The 17,345-nt window shown below is 41.7% G+C and overlaps 1 protein-coding gene across 1 annotated transcript in view; it reads left to right on the top strand.

Moving 5' to 3' along the window:
- LOC138165280 (inaD-like protein) overlaps positions 1 to 17,345 on the top strand; it is a 340,313-nt gene that overhangs the window by 103,029 nt on the left and 219,939 nt on the right. The window contains exons 18-19 of the mRNA XM_069093439.1: positions 9,496 to 9,705; positions 16,955 to 17,074. Coding sequence (XP_068949540.1) covers positions 9,496 to 9,705; positions 16,955 to 17,074 — 330 coding nt within the window. The remainder of the gene's footprint in view (positions 1 to 9,495; positions 9,706 to 16,954; positions 17,075 to 17,345) is intronic.

Raw genomic sequence — 17,345 nt, 5'->3', positions numbered from 1 at the left:
TAAAACAAAAACTTTCAGCATCTTTTACCACCACAAAAGCTATGGTCAGACAAGAGGTGAAATGAAGGGCCCTCCCTAGACTTCCCTAAATGGGAGACACAAATAGTTTTCATGTATCTACCTGCCTCTCCTGGCACATACTTGGAGCCTAATAAATGCTTATGATTGATAGATGGATGGTAAGGGGCCTGGGTCTAAATTCTAGCTTTGCCACTTAGGGTCTTTGTGACTGAGGAGGTGGGGGCTGCCAGCCCTGGCTTCTTTCTGCCTCTGAGGCGGCTGGGCTGGGGATCCCCAAGGCCCCTCTTGTTTCTAGTTCCTGTGGGAATGAGCATAAGAGCTAACTTGATGTTAGACCCCATGGTTCCAAAGGCTTCATACCCCTTTTGTTGTTTGATCTCAGTCTAGTCTGGTGAAGGACATTGCTCGAGGGAAGGCATCCCGGTGCAGCTGCATTTGAAGTCAGAGGACTTGAATTGGAATCCTGAAAAGCATTTATTAAACACCTCCTGTGTTCCAGGATCTGGGACAAGTTTGGGGGCACAAAGAAAGGCAGCCCCTACTGGGGGGGGGTCACAGACTAAAGGGGCAGGTAATTTTGTGGGAGGGAGGTGCATTGGGCTGATGGGAGGAATCCAGGAATGCTGTGTGCTCAGAGTGGTATCTGATCTGAGCCTTGGAGGAAGTGGAGGCGAAGAGGGAGAGCTCTCCAGGTGTGGAGAAGAGCGGGGACCAAGGCACAGAGATGGGCGACGGGCTATTGTGGATGAGGACCAGTAGGGAGACCTCTATAGCCAGACCTTTGTCCATGAAGAGGAGTGATGGAGAATAAGGCTGCAAGGTAAGGGGTCAGCTCAGACAGGAACCTGTCTTTGATCCTCACAGGAGTGGGGAGCCACTGCAGTTTATTGAGTAGGGGCCTGGTGCAGTCAGAGCCGAGCTAGGAAAATCCCTTTGGCAGCAGAGGAGAGCGCTGGACTGGAGAGGGGAGAGACAAGTCAGGTTATTTAAGAGGCTGTTGTAATATTTCAGGTGAGATGTGATGAGGGTCTGATCAAAGGGAGTGGCTGCCCAGTCAGCGGTTTATTAATTGCTTAGAAAGTGCCCATGTTTTTCTCACACCCCTCTCTCTTCCCATTGTGCCCACTGCCTCTCTTCCTTCCCTGCTCTGCCTCCTGGCACCTCCCAGAGGATGCAGCAGCATCTGATTCTGATTAAGGACTCAGTGTTCGGGGGGAGGGGCGAGAGACAGACGTGGTGATTATGACAGCCGTGGCCACGTCGAAACTTCTGATCACTTGGTTTTCCCACGAAGTTGGCAGCCTTAGGGAGCCATTCTTAGACCCCACAAGGAACATTGTGAGGTGTTCTTGCCTCTGCTGCCCCATCTCAGCTCATTAGTGATTCATGGAGGGGTTACAGGGTGGGTGCTGCCATGGAGTTATTACACATTTGCTTTAACTCAGGCTGCCCACTGGAGCTTCTTGGCTTTCCTCCTGGCTCTGGACTCAGCCCCAGTTCGCGTACTTTGTATGCTTTGCATCCCAGTGTGTGTCTGCATCACTGTCTGACATGACCCTTGTAGCTTAAAGTTGGGTTTTTTTGACTATTTGTCAATTTTCTGGATTTGAGATTATTTTGATTTTTATTATTAATGATTTGGGGCATCCTTTCATATGGTTGTTAATACTCTCCCATTCTTTGAGTACTGCTTGTTCATGTCCTTTAGCCACTATATGTTGGGCAATAGCTTTTGATATATACATATACATATGTATGCATTTGTAGACGTACATATACATAGATATCTACAGATTCACTGTATATCTTGGATGCCAAACACTTACCAGAGAAATTAAATGCAAAGATTTTTTTTCCCCCATTTATTCACTTTCCTTTCTTATCCTAGATTTATTCATTTTATATTTGTAGAAATGTTTCCGTTTCATGCACAGTTGTCATTTTTATCCTTTGTATTGTCTCAGTCCCTTGTATGGTTAAAAATGTATGAAAGATAAATAAACTTCCTGTCTTGTTTTTTTATAGTATAATATTTAATATCAAGGTAATGTATCTACTTTGACCTTAGTGTGGAATATGGCATATAATATTGGTCTAAGCCAAATTTCTGTCAGATTGCTTTCCCAGCAGTTTTTAAAATCAAATAATTCTTTCCTAAGTAATATGCATTATGATTTACCAAATACTGGTCTGGTGAGTTACAATTGCTTGTGATTCTCCCTTGTCTAGTCTGTTCTAATGATCTGCTTTTCAAATTTAAAAGCATTACCAGATTGTTTTCATGATTGCTTCTTTATATTATGGTTTAGTCAGGAACTGCAATTTCCCATCATCTTTACCTTTTTTCATTTTATTTCTCCAAATGAATTTTGTAATCATTTTATTGAGTTCTATAAAGTATTGCTTTGATAATTTTATTGGCATAGCATTAAAACTGCAGACTAATTTTGGTAATATTGTCACTTTTGTATTGGCATGGCTCAGCCATGAGAACTGAATATTCTTCCAGCTAAATTGTACTTTATTTATTTTAGGAACACTTAGGAATTTATATGGATATTTACTGAGCTTTGGTAGATTGATCCCCCAAATTTTATGCATTCTCTAATTTTCTTTGAATGGTATTTTCATTTCTTTTATTACTTTTTGGATTCTGCTATTATTAGATAGATATGGCATTAGTTATTATGGGTTTATTGTATAGCTTTCAGATTTGTTGAAGCCATTTATTGCCTTAATTAGTATCTTTGCTAATTTCCTTGGAATTTCTAAGTAAACAATCATGCCATCAGAAAAAAGATATATTTTTATTTTTTCTTTTGTCTATATGCATTTAAGTTTTTTTTTCCTCTTGTCTTATTGATATTGCTAGCATGTCTAGAATTTTTAAAAATAATAATGGAGAAAGTGGGTACTCTTGCTTTACTCTTGCATTTACTGGTAAATCTTCTAGTGTATTTCCATTGCATATGATGCTTGCTTTTGATTTTAGAAAAATATTTTTATGATATTTTTTTAAAAGGTTCTATAGGCCAACCTATACTTTGTAGTAGTCTTTTTTTTTTTAATGATACATAGGTATTGTACTTTGTTAGAGGCTTTTTCTGTATCTGTTGATAATCATGATTTTAGAAGTTTTTGTTTTTAGTATGACTAGTTATGTTGGTTGTTTCCCATTGTTGAATAAATTTAACTTGTACATAATGGGTAATTTCTTGGATAAATTTCTTTAGTCTATGTGATAGGACTTTATTTAAAACTTTTGGATCAATAGGCATTGATGACATTGGTTTGCAGTTCTCTTTCTATACTTTTTCTTTTCCTAATTTAGATATTAGGGCTATATTTGTTAACCTTGCTAGAAAAGTCAATTTTTAGTCAGGTGACCTAATTTTAAATTCTAGCTCTACTATTTACCAGTTATGTGCCCTTGCCCAAGTCACTTCATTTCTCTAATCCTCTATTTCCTCATATGTAAATGAACAAAGTAATATTTTAACTCCTCACCTGAGAGAAAACAACTTTCTAAATGTTAAAGTCCTGTAGAAATGTAAATTCTATTTCTCAGATGCTCGTAGAGAAACAGTCACTTTGGGAGCCTGATATTTAAAAGAATCCAAGAAGATTTCCTCAAATTTAGATTTCTTCAGATTTTCTGAAAGGAGAGTGAATGTCTCAGTAAATAAAAAGATCACACCACAAAATACCATAAATCTTAGAACTGGAAGGAACCCCAATCAATCAATCAATCAATAAACATTTATCAAGTGCTTAATACATATCTAGGTATTGGGTCTATAAAGACAAATGAAGTGTGCCCTGCTTTCATGTAGCTTATGTTATGTTGTGTGGTGGTGGGGGGGTGAATACATAAATATGTAGGCAATATACAAATTAATAAGGAGTCTTTTGGGGAAATGGCACTCATTAGCAGGCAGAAGCTCTGCTCAAGTCTCATGTAGAATGGGACCCTAGGGAGCATAACTCAGATGAGGAAGCATGGGGGATGGCCAGTACAAAGGCTAAGAGACCTCAAGAGGCTTCAGTTCTAAGCTCTCTGCAGTTAAGGGGATGTTAGACATGGTATCATTGAGATTCTTTCCATGCTCTGACTAGTAGACTCCTTTGATTAGGTATCTGGCAAACAGTCTATAAGAATCTCATTTCATTCTAGTTTCTCATCTGAAGCACTGGCCTGGCCCCATCTCAGGCTCATTTTCCAACAAATCAACTTGCCCAAAGTCACCAGATTAGTACATGGATCAACCAGGTCCTCAGATTCTAGGTCTTTCTCTACTCTACCATGTTGTTTCTCTGAGGTCAGAGACTCTGTCATTCATGAATATAGTCTGGGTTTGTCGTAGGAAGGCATTTTACACAAAGAAATGTATTTGAGGAGCACAGTTTAGACTGTAAGTGATGTAAGAGAAGCTGTTCCTCTCTGTGACTAGTCTCCAGTGCCCTCTATTGGCTGGTTCATCTCATGTCAGCTTGGATTTCTGCATCCTAGCTTTCTGATGGAGAATGTCTCCCCCAGCCTCATACTTGATGGTTCTACTTTTCCCAAAGCCAGACTGCACAGCCATTGTTTTCCATCAGCTATATTCACTCTGTGACTCCCATGAAAGGAAATACCTGTTCTTCATATTCCAGCTACAGGGGAAGCCAGCAATATTGTCATTAACCCCTCAGGAAATGACACCATGATTATGTATAATGGGGGAGGTGGTAGGTTTGTGGAATAGTGAATAGAGCGCCTGGGCTGAAGTCAGGAAGATTCATCTTTCTGGGCAAGTCATTTAACCTTATTTGCCTCCGTTTCCTTATCTGTAAAATGAGTTGGAGAAGAGAATGGCAATTACTCCAGTATCTTTGCCAAGAAAACCCCCAATGGTGTCATAGAGTGTCAGACACGACTGTACACAACTGGACACCAGCAACAACAATGGGGGTTTCAGAAATCACCGTTCTATTCTCTTTTTCTTTGGTGGGGGAAGAAGTTTTTTAGTTATCTGAACCCAAAAGAATCACCATCTGATAAGTTCTTTGACTCATGTCATGAGTAAATCATAGCCTGGTAGGACACCCATGGCTGTAGTCAGAGGTCTTTAAGGGACCAGCTGTTCTTATCAGCAAGATGAAAGTAAACATTTGTACAGATGAGCAGAGTCTTTCTGGCTCTCCCATGAGGTAATCTGTTTCTCCATCCCAGAATCACAGATTTATAGCCAGGAGGGACCTTAAGGGTCACTAATCTAACTCCCTCCTTCTATAGCTGAGGAAAACTGAGACCCAGAGAGGGACCAGAGGGTGGAGAGTTGGAAGGCACCTTTGAGGGAAGTATCCCACTTCCTCATTTTGTAGATGACGCTCCAGTTCACATTTCAAAGTAAATCTCTAAGTAGGATTAGAACCCGGGTCTTCCTGCCTCCAAGAGGGCCCCTCTACACAGGAGTGGTTTTCCTAAGGCCACACAGATAACCAGGGGCAGGGCTCTGAGTGGGTTTGTCATCAGGAGTTGGAGACTCTCTTTTCTTTGTCACTGTTAAGGTGTCATGGATGGGGTCAGGAAGGTCTGGTTAAAGACCTGCCTCCTACATTTCATCTGTGTGACTGTTAGTAAGGGCCACCCCCCAGCCTCCTTCTCTTTCACTTCCCCCACCCCCCCCCAGCTGCTAATCTGTATCAGTAGAGGGAGTTTCCCCACATTGAGTCGCGAGTCCAGTAGACCTTCCCAACCCCTTACCTCTTGCACGACAATAATAACACACACCTTTCCAGTACTTTGGTCATTACTTTGCCTACGCATTATTATTTTAGTGGAAGGCTTAGAGTACTGAGAAGTTAAGCCATTTTCCCAGGGTCACAAAACAGGATATATCGAGCTAGACTCGAACCCATGCTCCAAGTCCACCTTGCCCTATGCCACACTATCTTTTCTCCTCTAAGAAAGCCACAGTCATGAGGGTCTCCCAGCTGCCTTTCAGTACACACGAAGTCAGAGCACACAGAGGTAACCTGGGGGGTGGTTTGTCATCCCTCTTCCCCTCCTGAGAAAAAGGATATATTCCAAAGTCTTTTGTCACCAACTGACACCTTAAATTAAAGAGATAATTGTCGAGCTTATTTATTACTGTGTCAAGCCTCAACTGGAATGGTTTCATATTTCAGCATGCAAAGTGTGTTGTGATTCATGGTGGCTGGGGCCCGAGCAGACAGGTCCTTTATATTACTGCAGTGATGGCCCCCGATGCACCTGCCTGCCATCTTCCCTCCAGCTCCCTTCTCTGCCTAGCCAAGAGCTCCCTCTACTTGAAAACACGAGTGTATTGATAACCCCACAGGAAAGCCTGACTTTAAATGAGCATAAGTCTTATTTATCCCTATGAATCAGGGCTTTTTAATTGGGGGTCTAGGAACTCAGCATTTTTATATTTTGATTAGTAATCTTGTGTATTTTTATTTTCTAAATTTAAAACCATACTTCTGAGCAGGGGGTCACAGGCTTTATCAGCCTGTCTGCCAAAGGTCTGTGACACAGAAAAGACTGATGCCTGATGGACATTTGAAGGTTTACATTACGACTTGTTAGAACCTGTGAAGATTCTGCATTGAAACTGACTTGCTTATGAAGGGAAGAGTCAGATTTCAAAGCATTTTCTAAGGAGCGGATCCCATTGGTTTTACTTTTTAAAATATATTTTTATTTATTTTGGTAAATATTTCCCAATTACATGTAAAATTTTTTTAACATTCATTTTTTAAAAATTTCATTTCCAAATTCTCTCCCTCCTTCCACCTTCCCCTCCCCTTTGAGAAGAAGGCAAGCAATGGGCTATTGATTGTACATGTAAAGTCTCGTAAAACATTTCCACATTAGCCATGTTGCAAAAGAAAACACACACAGCAAAAACAAGAAAAAGAAAGTAAAAACAGCTTGCTTTAATCTGCACTCAATTCATCTGTTCTCTTTCTGGAGGTGGAAAGCATTTTGCATCATGGGGTCCATTGATTTTAGATAAGGTACCATCCTGTGCAGGCCTTTGAACCTATACGCTGAGGTTTAACATAGAAACACACACCAAAAAGAGAGTCAGTCCTTTGAAGATTGCTTAGCCTCATTAAACCATCTTTCCCATGCCCTTCCTACCACCTTTCCTTGACCTTTTCCCCTTCACTAGAATCTGACAGATTCTCAGTCTGCTAATCTAATAGCACTGTATTTCAGGTACAAAACCACTTTTCAGAATGAATCGCATTGGAGAAACCAACAATGATACTCTTGAGTTATTAAGTGTCTTCCCTTCTTCCAATATAGTTTTCCTGTAATAAAGTTATCTAAGCAACAATGGACAGAACAGGGCAGGCAGGATTCCTCCTTTCCTCAATGCTGACTTGATCATCCGTAGCATTCTTTTCAAAGGTGGGGTTGTTTTTGTGAGTTGCATTGAGTTTTTTATTGTTTGGTCTGAGCTAGTTCTGCAGAGGCTGGCCAGGTGCAGGACCTGGTAAGATTGGGTTTGCTGTGGAGCCAGTATTTGTCTTTTTCTCTTTTCTGTGATAATAGATGTGTGCTGGTGTTTTTTGTTTTCACATCACCTGAACTTCCTTATGTATCCCATCTCCTATCCCTCCCAGAGAGCCATCACCTATAAAGGATAATTTTTTTAAGAGAAAAAAAAATTCACCAAAACCAATGAATAAGTCAGAAACCTCACATACAATGTTTGGAGGGGATGCTTTCTTGTTTCTGGCTCTTTGTCATATTTTATTTTTAAACTTTTACTGATAGCTCTTATTTTTAAATTGCCTTTCATTTCTGGATCTATCTCTTCTCTGTCCCTATCTAATGAGCCACATCCTGTAACAAAGAATGAAAAAATAAACGGGGGAAAAAGCACCCCCCCCAAACTAATGAACATATTAACAGAGTTGGATAGTATCTTCTATATTTCACACCCCTAGTCACCCACTTCTGAAAAGAAGGGAGGGAGGTACATTCTTCATCTCCTTAGAATTGCCACGATAGTCTTCTGAAACAGCAGGGAAACAAAATAAGCCGTATTGGTGGACTTACTGAAGTTTTCTGGGTTTGCCTTGTTGTTTTGCTTGAAGACTCAGCTCAACCCTCTCTTCCTTTTCTGATGCCATCAGTTGCTACCACTCTCTGTTCAACTACATCTCCTCATACTCATTTGTGCATTTCCTTTTTTTTTTTTTACTTCTTTGTGGAAAAGTAGGAGTGGAAAGGACCCTCACCCTGAAGAAGCTAGAGGTCTTGACTTTAAGGCTTGCCTCTGATGCTCACTCCCAGGTGAATTAGGGCATATTACTTCCCTGGTAACATTCCCATTTTATTGTGTGAGAAACTGAGGTTTAGAAAGGCTAATCAGCTTATTCAGGTTATATCTCTAGTAACTAACAGCACCAAAACATGAACCCAAGTCTTCTGACTCTAAGGTTAGAGGTCCTGGATTCAAATCTCATCTCTGATAACTATCAGTAATTACTATCTTTGTGACCTTGGGCAAGTCACTTCTCTGATATTATTCCCATTTAAGACACTGAGACTTAGAAGGTCAATCAACCTGTTGAGGGTTATATATCTAGTGACTGATAGTGTTAAGACTTGAACATGGGTCTTTTGGCTATATATTGCAGGCTTTTAACAGATCATTACCTTGCAGTTAGGTTTCCTATCTTTAGGGTTCACAGAATCATGGGATGTTATCCCCCTCCTCAGCAATCCCAGTGTCTCCCTATGGCCTCTAGTTTCAAGTACAAAATGCTGTGTTTCACATTCAATGTCCTTCATTACCTAGTCCCCTGTTACCTTGTCACTCTTCTTATACCTTTATCCCCATCCGTGACACTGGTCTCCTTGCTCTTCCAGACTGGACATCTCCTTTGGCTGCCCCTTATTAGGTGTGCATTCTTCTCCTGCTCCACCTACTTCCTTGTCATCCCTGAAGTCCCAGCTAAAATCTCACCTTCTTTAAGACCCTTCTCCAAACCCTCTTCATTCCAGTGCCTTCCCTCTGCTTTGTATAGCTTTGGTTGCTCATTGTCTCTCCTGTTAGATTGTACACTCCTAGAGGACAGGGACTGTGTTTTGCCTCTTTTTGCATCCCCAGTGTTTGGCATGGTGTCTTATGCAGAACAGATTATTAATAAATCTTTATTGTTTATGGATGTGTCTTGAGTGGTACATAGATTCCTTAAGGCTGTGGACATCCTCACCATAGTCCATGTTTCTTTCTTCTGGTATATATCAAATAAAGCTTTAAATTATTTCTATGACTTTGTATGTATTTTATAGTAACATTAGTAGAATGTAAGCTCTTTGAAGGCAGAACCAATTTCATTTTTGTCTTTATGTGCCCAGCACCAGTATAGCGCCTAGCAATTGCTTATTAATTATTTGTTTTGAATTGGTGTGATCCTGACATCTTTCTTCTCTGACTCTCTCTTCAGGACCCTTTAGACCCGACCCGGACCGTGATTGTGATCCGCTCTCTGGTAGCCAATAGTGAAGCTGAACGCGGTAGGGAATTATTGCCAGGTGATCGCCTGGTCTTTGTCAATGATCGTTCCCTGGAGGATGTCACGCTCACGGAAGCTGTGGAAGTGCTGAAGTCTCTGCCACCAGGCAGAGTGACCCTGGGAATCTGCAAGCCTTTGGTGGTAATGGTCAGAGATTATTGCTGGGCTCTTTGTTGGGTTTTAACTGACTCCCAGGTTCCTTTTGACAGTTGATCTGAGTTCATGTCACCCTGTGTCAAGCTCTTGTGTTGGGTACAGGGGAACCTGCAGTGTTTAGGTGAGAGATGGAAACTACATTTCTGTGTAGTGAGTAAGGGAAAGGACACATGGATCAGTGCTCAGATATGTTGACAATTATGCGCTCATACTCTATTTTTATTTTCCCTCCTAGACTGTGGATGCTGGAATTCATTTTCTCACTTTCTATTCTCTCATTCTCTACTTGTTCCCTGCCATCTAATTATAAATGTGTTTATACTTCTAAATCTTAAAAAAAAATTCTTGCCTTAACCTTGCTCTCACTTCATATTTCTCAGCTCCCTCCCTACCATATAACTTGAAAAAGTTATCTATATCTGATACCCCTGCTTTCTCAGTATTCAACACAATATGTCAACAAGCATTTTAAGGTAGCTAATGTATGCCATGGCAGCTAGGTGGTACAGTGGATAGAGAACTGGGCTTGGAATTGGAAGACTCAGCTTCTTGAGTTTAAATTCAGCCTCAGACACGTACTAGTTGTGTGACCCTGGACAAGTCGCTTAACCCTGTTTGCCTCAGTTTCTCATCTGTAAAATGAACTGGAGAACATGGCAAAGCACTCCAGTATCTCTGCCAAGAAAACCCCAAATGGGCTCATGGAGAGTTGGACAGGACTGAAAAAATGACTGAATGACAGCTCTGTGTCAGGTATGGTGCTTACAAATGAAAAAATGAGACAGCGTTTGCCTTCAAGGAGCTTCTTTTCTACTCTGAGCAATATGACTTTTTCACAAACTTTTCCTGATTTCTTTGACAGCTAGTACTTGCCCCCCCTCCACCTCCCACATATTTATTTTTATATTCACTTTTGTGTGTGGCATGTCTGCTGAGAGAATGGCAGCTACTTTAGAATACAAGTGATTTCATTGCTTTATCTTTACTTCAGTACCTAGGACAAGTACTGGTACATAGTAGGTGCTGTATAAATGCTTATTCCCCCCCATGACTAAAACTAACAGCTTACCGCCCCCCTGTATCAGCAATGCCATATTCACAATGCCTATGGAGATTACAGATATGCTGATATAATTATCCATCACAAAATACATCATGCTTGCCATATGGGGGAATAAACTAGAAAATTTATTAAGATACCAAAAGACTGAGTCCCAAAACCAGAAAGTCAAAGCCATCAGAGTAGTTATGACATTGGCACAGGTAGATAAAGTAGAAAGCACCCACATTTTCAAGCCTTTAAAACAGAACAGGCTACCTCAGGCAAAGGTCCTCTTCTCCCCACTCACAGCAACCACCCAGCGTCCGGGAAGCGCGCTCCCAGCAGCTCCGGCCCCTGGCAGTCCTCAGCAAGAGTCCTTAGCAGAAATTCTGGCTGACTCAAAAAGGGCTTCGCGCTATCGCTGCCTCTGCTGCTGCTGCCGCCGTCGCCACCACCACCAGGCACCGCAGGAACTCTAGTTTGGCTTCCGCTTCCTCTTGCTCCGCCCCTTCCTGCTACGTCAGCAAGTCCAATGGGGCATGGAAAATCTTTAAATCCCATAACCCTTACACCCCCCACCCCCACTTTTCTTCTTCTTCACTCTTGTAGCATTTGACGCTCTTAGCCTTTCCCTAACAAACACTAGCGCCTTTCTTGCCTTTGAACACAACCCAGCTTTTCCTCTTCCTCTATATTCAGCCCTTCTCTGCCTCAGTTTCAGATTCCTGTTGTTTAAACTGAAATTTCACTTTTGTTCTTTCTGTTCTTTTCTTGCATTGCCAATCTGTCATTATCTGTAACACTCCCCCTCCATCCTCTTACCTCCCCCCTCTTCTCCTTCCTTTTTCCTTCTCCAAACTCTCTTCATTTGGTCATTTATTTCCTTCATGGCATAAACTGAGATCTCTCTCTGTTTCTGGCTATGACTCTCTCTGTTCCCTGGAACTGACCTGCATTTCCGGCTGTAGCATTTCCCTTTCCACCTTCACGCCTGGGCTCTCCTCAGGATTCACTATCCAGGGCTTAGAAATGGTTTCCCATAAGTCTGAAGTTCTCTTCAAGATGAAGACTTTGCCATAAATATGGGTGAGGGAGCAGCAGGCTTGTGGTTATAGGTAGTCAAACATCCAACATAGAAGGGACTTCCAGTTCATAACACAGTACTTGGCACATAGTAGCTGCTTAGTAAAAGTTGATGGATTCATTGATTTGACCTGCGTGTAACCTGGGCCAGGTGTTCCTAATCCTTGAGTCATGTACCAGGCTTGTTCCCATGCTTTGGTGGTACTTGCTGACCCAGATTTATTTCCATGATACCAAGATCTCTTGACAATATTCCTTTCATTCACCCCATTCTCTCTTCTCAGTGCCATGGTCACCATGAATTAGGCCTTTACCATCTCCTTGGATTACTTCAAGAGCTTCTGGGAAGGAAGTGAATAAAATCTGTATTTTGTGAGTTAGAGAGAAATATTCTCTTCCCCAGAAAAAGTAACCTTAGAGGTCAAAGAGAGTGAGCTACAGGGTTGTGTAAATAGACCCTCAGTCTGTATTTTGTTCAACAATAGGAAGAGCTCTCCGTTTCTACTGTGAAGGAGGCCTCCACTGTCTTTGAGATCTCCTGCCCCACCAAGATGGGATTTTGTGATTAATTGCTGAGAAACATCCCCATGAGAATAAACCTGACCTTTGGCAACTCCTGAGACAACAGGGTCAGCAAGTTACAACCCCAAAGTTAAGACGTTCTTCCCTCGCTTCCCTCCTCACCTGACATCCTGTCCTTATTACGCATTAGGAAAATGGCTGAGCAGCTCTCACTCCCCTGGTTCCTCCAGCCACCTGCGATGCTGGCCCAGGGCTATGTAAGACTCATCATAAGTATGTATCTCCCTTCATTCTGTGGACTAGCCCACCACCTGCTAATTGCCCATCGGCTGATGCTGATTAACCTTACTCTGCTCTAGCCTTGCCTCTTGACCTCCAGTCACACGGACCCAGGTGGGAGGAATTACTCCCTGTAGCATCTTGGATCTTCTAGGTAGGGTTTCCCAGCCTCAGTTGCCAACGTCTCCAATCCACCTTTCACACCACTGATGTCAGAATCTTTTCTGTCCTTAATCTTGGTCATTTCATTCCTTTGCTCAAAATTCTTTGGTGTCTTACTTTTGACTGTGGTATAAATATCATCAGCCTCTTCTCCACTGCCCTGCTGAGTGGGCACTATTAACCTGTCTCTTTATGGTGTGTCTCCCCCACTGCTGTACTCATTTACCTCCCTAGGGCCACCACATATCTCTTTTGTCTGTAGTTTATATAAACCTCTATACAATTTATGTTTTCTCCCTCCTTAGAGTGGCTATTCCTTGAAGAAACAGGACTGTTTCTTATTTTGTCTTTGTGTATCTATCCCTAGTTCATAACACCGTACCTCTTGTCTCGTTAATGATAATATTAGCTAGCATTTACTTTAATGTTTACAAAGTACTTTACAGACATTATCTCATTGGATCTTCACAACTATCTTGGCAGGTAGGTGCTGTTATCTCCATTTTATAGAGGAGGAAACTGAGGCCAAAAAAAAAGGTTAGATAACTTGCCCAGGGTCACACAGATATTAAGCGTCTGAGGAAGATCTGCTATCCAAGTCCAGTAACATAATCACTTGTCAAGTGGACACTTGATCGATAAAATACTTCCCCATCAATGCCATCCTAAAGTCCAGCTGGGGAATTCTCTGCCACTTGGACACGCCTCCTCTAGCAACTATTTGCCCCTGATCTAGGCCTGTTTAATTCATTTCAGTGCCCAACATCATGTCTTGAACAGCTAGGCAGGCAGTCAGTGCTTAATGAATGCTTGAGAATGGATTGATTGTATAGAGTAGATGCTTAATAATTGTTTATTTGAATTTAGCTCTAAAGTTTCTAATCTGTCAATCTATACTTATTCAGATGAACAACCAGGGCCTCAAAGCAGTCTTCTTCTTACTCCGAGGAGATGAGCTCCTCTTTGTGGCCTGTTTCTTTGTTGGAAGGCAGGAATGTGTGACTAGATTCCTGGACACTTCTCTGCCTGATGACAGAACACCTGGGAAACTAGAACTAGTGTTCTTCCTGAGGGGTTTTTCTGCCCAGAGTGGGCCTGATTGGGTAGTCCCATACTTTTAAAGAAAAACAAAGATCAGGAATAAGCTTATTCCAGGGAAGATGATGGCCTGCTGGTTCTGGTAGAAGGGTGAATGGACAAACCACAGGGCCCTGAGTTGTTCTATGAAAGCCTGGCCAGTTGTGTCATGGAAGTTCCCCAGGATTCCCTTTTTGGGAGCATGGCTGCCAGTGAGCTTAGGAGGCCAGTGATGCAGCTGGGGGAGAGGTCAGCATGGTGACTCTTTTCCTGCTAAGTGAGCTCCCCTGTGCTGTCAGCCCAGCTGGCTGTTTATAAGCTGTGATGCCGCAGCTACAGCCAACAATGGGTCTTCTCTGGGGCCTTTATATTTTAAAAATATATAGTTTTAAAGTTTCCCATTTCCTGCATTTAATCAGGAACTTCTGCCCGATGCTTCCTTGTGCACAGACTTGGAGACATTACAAAAGAAAAGTGATCTTGGACCTTAGCCCCTGGCCCTTAACATCTAGTTGAGGAGGCAAGACAAGCACCCATGAGAAAGGGAGAGCATCTGACCAGTTGGGGTGGCTAGGTGGCGCAGTGAATAGAGCACTGGCCCTGGAGTCAGGAGGACCTGAGTTCAAATCTAATCTCAGACACTTAACACAAAAACTATCTGTGTGACCTTGGGCAAGTCACTTAACCCCAATTGCCTTCCAAAAAAAAAAAAAAAGTAATCTGACCAGTAGAGGTTGGAATGCCAATTGTGTAGACTGGAAAATGACCTTTCTTTGTCTCCCAAGGCTTGGGCTCCACAGACACAAGTTAAATAATTTACCCTGAGAGCCCCACTATTAAGTATCTGAGATAGGATTTTCTTTTGGATTCCATGTCCTGCTCTGTCCATAGTGTTATCTAACTGCCTCCAAGACAGGAGAAGTCAAGACAGCTAAAGTGACCTTAGGCTCTTCTAAGAGAAGTCTGGGTGAATAGAGCACTGGCCCTGAAGTCAAACACTAAACATACTTATTAGCTGTGTGACTTTGGGCAAGTCACTTAACCCCAATTGCCCTCCAAAAAACAAAAACAAAATAAAGAGAAGTCTGGCATCCAGGAAGAAGGAGCTAATGGTGTTCTTGTACTCAGATCCCCTAATTAGATGGCAGGAAAATTAGGACCTGGAGAGTGCACAGAGGAAGGTCAGGGGGCTAAAAGCCTTAGTTAAAGTAATAGGGGAAGTTTAGCCTAGGAAGATTTTCTGGAGTTAGGGTCCAGGGGGCAGAGAGAGAAGGAGATCATAGCTGTCTTCAGGTACTTAAGGTGTAATCCTGAAAGTGTAGTTGAGCTTGTGACATTAGACCCCAAAAGGCAGAACCAGGAACAGTAGGTTGGAGCATGGCTGATTTAACATTAATATGAGCAAAAGCTTCTTAACAGGGAGAGCTATTGCAGAATGTAATGGACTGCCTTGGGGGGATGATGGCTCCCTCTCATTTAAGGTTCTCTTGTTGGGTATATTCTGGAGTAGATTCTTGTTGGGGTGCAAGCTGGCCTCTGAGAGCCCTTCAGTGTTTGAAATTCTGCTGTTCTGATTATGGTGGAATTAGGGAAATCAAGGTAGGGACTTTATAAGAGACGAATTGGGGGGGAGGGTGTCAAAATAAACATGTTTTATAAAAAAGTAAATTTTTTTAAAAAAACAATTGAGGTTAAGTAACTTGCTCAAAGTTACACAGCCAGTTATTTCTGGGTGTGGTGCTAAGTATCTGAGCCTGGATTCGATCCTCAGGTCATCCCAACACTGGAGCCGGTGTTCAAAAGTAAATTTTATTAATCTTTCATTTTTATATTATCTAGATTTCCCCTTGTATTCCTCCCTCTCAAAAAAAAGTCTCAAATGACAAAGATTTTTTTTTTTAAGCAATCGGGGTTAAGTAACTTGCTCAAGGTTACACGGCCAGTTATTTCTGGGTGTGGTGCTGAGTATCCGAGGCCGGGACTTGATCCAGGTCATCCCGACACTGGAGCCGGTGCTCTTACTCGCTGAGCCACCTGGCTGCCCCTATGACAAAGATTTTTAACAAAAAAAAGGAGAAAAAACAAGGAAAACTTTTAACAAGAAAAAACAATCAGTAAAACTGATGAATATGTAGAAAGATTATCTGACAGTTCATGTAATATTCTACCCCTGTGGGACCTCCCACCTCTGCAGAGAAGTGGCATGGGTTGGGGAGATTGTCTTCTGATATTTCCTCTTTGAGGCTTACTTGTAACTTTGTAACATTCCCTTTTGATTGATTTGTGCTTCTTTCCATTTACATCATTGTAATAATTGTATTTAGTGTTTTCTTGGCCCTCCTTACTTAACTTTGCATCAGTTCATGGGAGTCTTTCTATGATTTTCTGATTCATCACATTCATTGTTTGTTTCTACCTAGTATTATTCCATTCTGTTTATGTCTCATGGTTTGTTCATCTATTTTTCTTTTAATTTTTTTTTTTTGCCTTTTGGAGGGCAATTGGGGTTAAGTAACTTGCCCAAGGTTTCACGGCTAGTTTTTTTGTGGGGTATTAAGTGTCTGAGGCTAGAACTGAACTTGGGTCCTCCTGACTCTGAGGCCGGCACTTTACTCACTGCACCACCTAGCTGCCCTAGTTTATCCATTTTTCAAAGGGCTTATGCTTTGTCTATAGTTATTTCCACAAAAAAGCACCACTGTCAATATTTTGCTATATTTGGGGACTTTCTTTTTATCAGCTAGAATAAATATCCACAATTACTTCTGGGGTCTTTTTTTGAGAGGCACTCCCCAATTATAGGTGGAAACCTTTACATCATTTTAAGTCTTAATATTTATGTTTATTCCTTGTCCTGTCATTTTTGAGAACTAATACATCTGGCTCTTTTCCTGTTTGGGACATTAATTCTCCTTTCTTGAGTGTTTACAGTATAAAGGTCTTCACTGTTGAGAAATTCCAAATACTTTTGCTTACCAGGAAGATTCACATTCAATCAACTTTAAGAGAGCCTGCAACTATTGTGTGTGTGGCTTTTTTAATCACACATATCTCTTACTTTCTTTCTAGGTTGAAGGTAATGAAGAGAACACATCATATGTCTCACAACCAACTGCTTTTGAAGAAACGCCCAGGCACTCAGGACCCACGGAGACAATGGACTCCCCTCTGATCCTGGAAGCTCCCTCGGTAGGGAGCAGCTTGGTTTCCTGTTTCAATAGAGAGTTTACTGCTGGGCAGAGCTTTACAAAGGAAGTTTCATCTCGCTTGGTTCTTTCCCCATGATTCCTATATAGACAGAAATCGAATGCTCCTTTTTTTGGAAGCAGGATTTTTTTTTAATATAAATTCATTTATTTTTAGTTTTCAGCATTTACTTCCACAAGATTTTGAGTTCCAAATTTTCTTCCCATCTCTCCCCTCCCCAGATCACAAGATGGTATACATTCTGATTACCCTT

This window comes from Petaurus breviceps, unplaced genomic scaffold, assembly GCF_028583685.1.
Source record: "Petaurus breviceps papuanus isolate PSGF00001 unplaced genomic scaffold, PetGlider_PUasm1.0 208, whole genome shotgun sequence".
Classification (NCBI taxonomy): domain Eukaryota; kingdom Metazoa; phylum Chordata; class Mammalia; order Diprotodontia; family Petauridae; genus Petaurus; species Petaurus breviceps.
The sequence above is the reverse complement of the archived record's forward strand: the minus strand, read 5'-3'. Positions and strand labels throughout refer to the sequence as shown.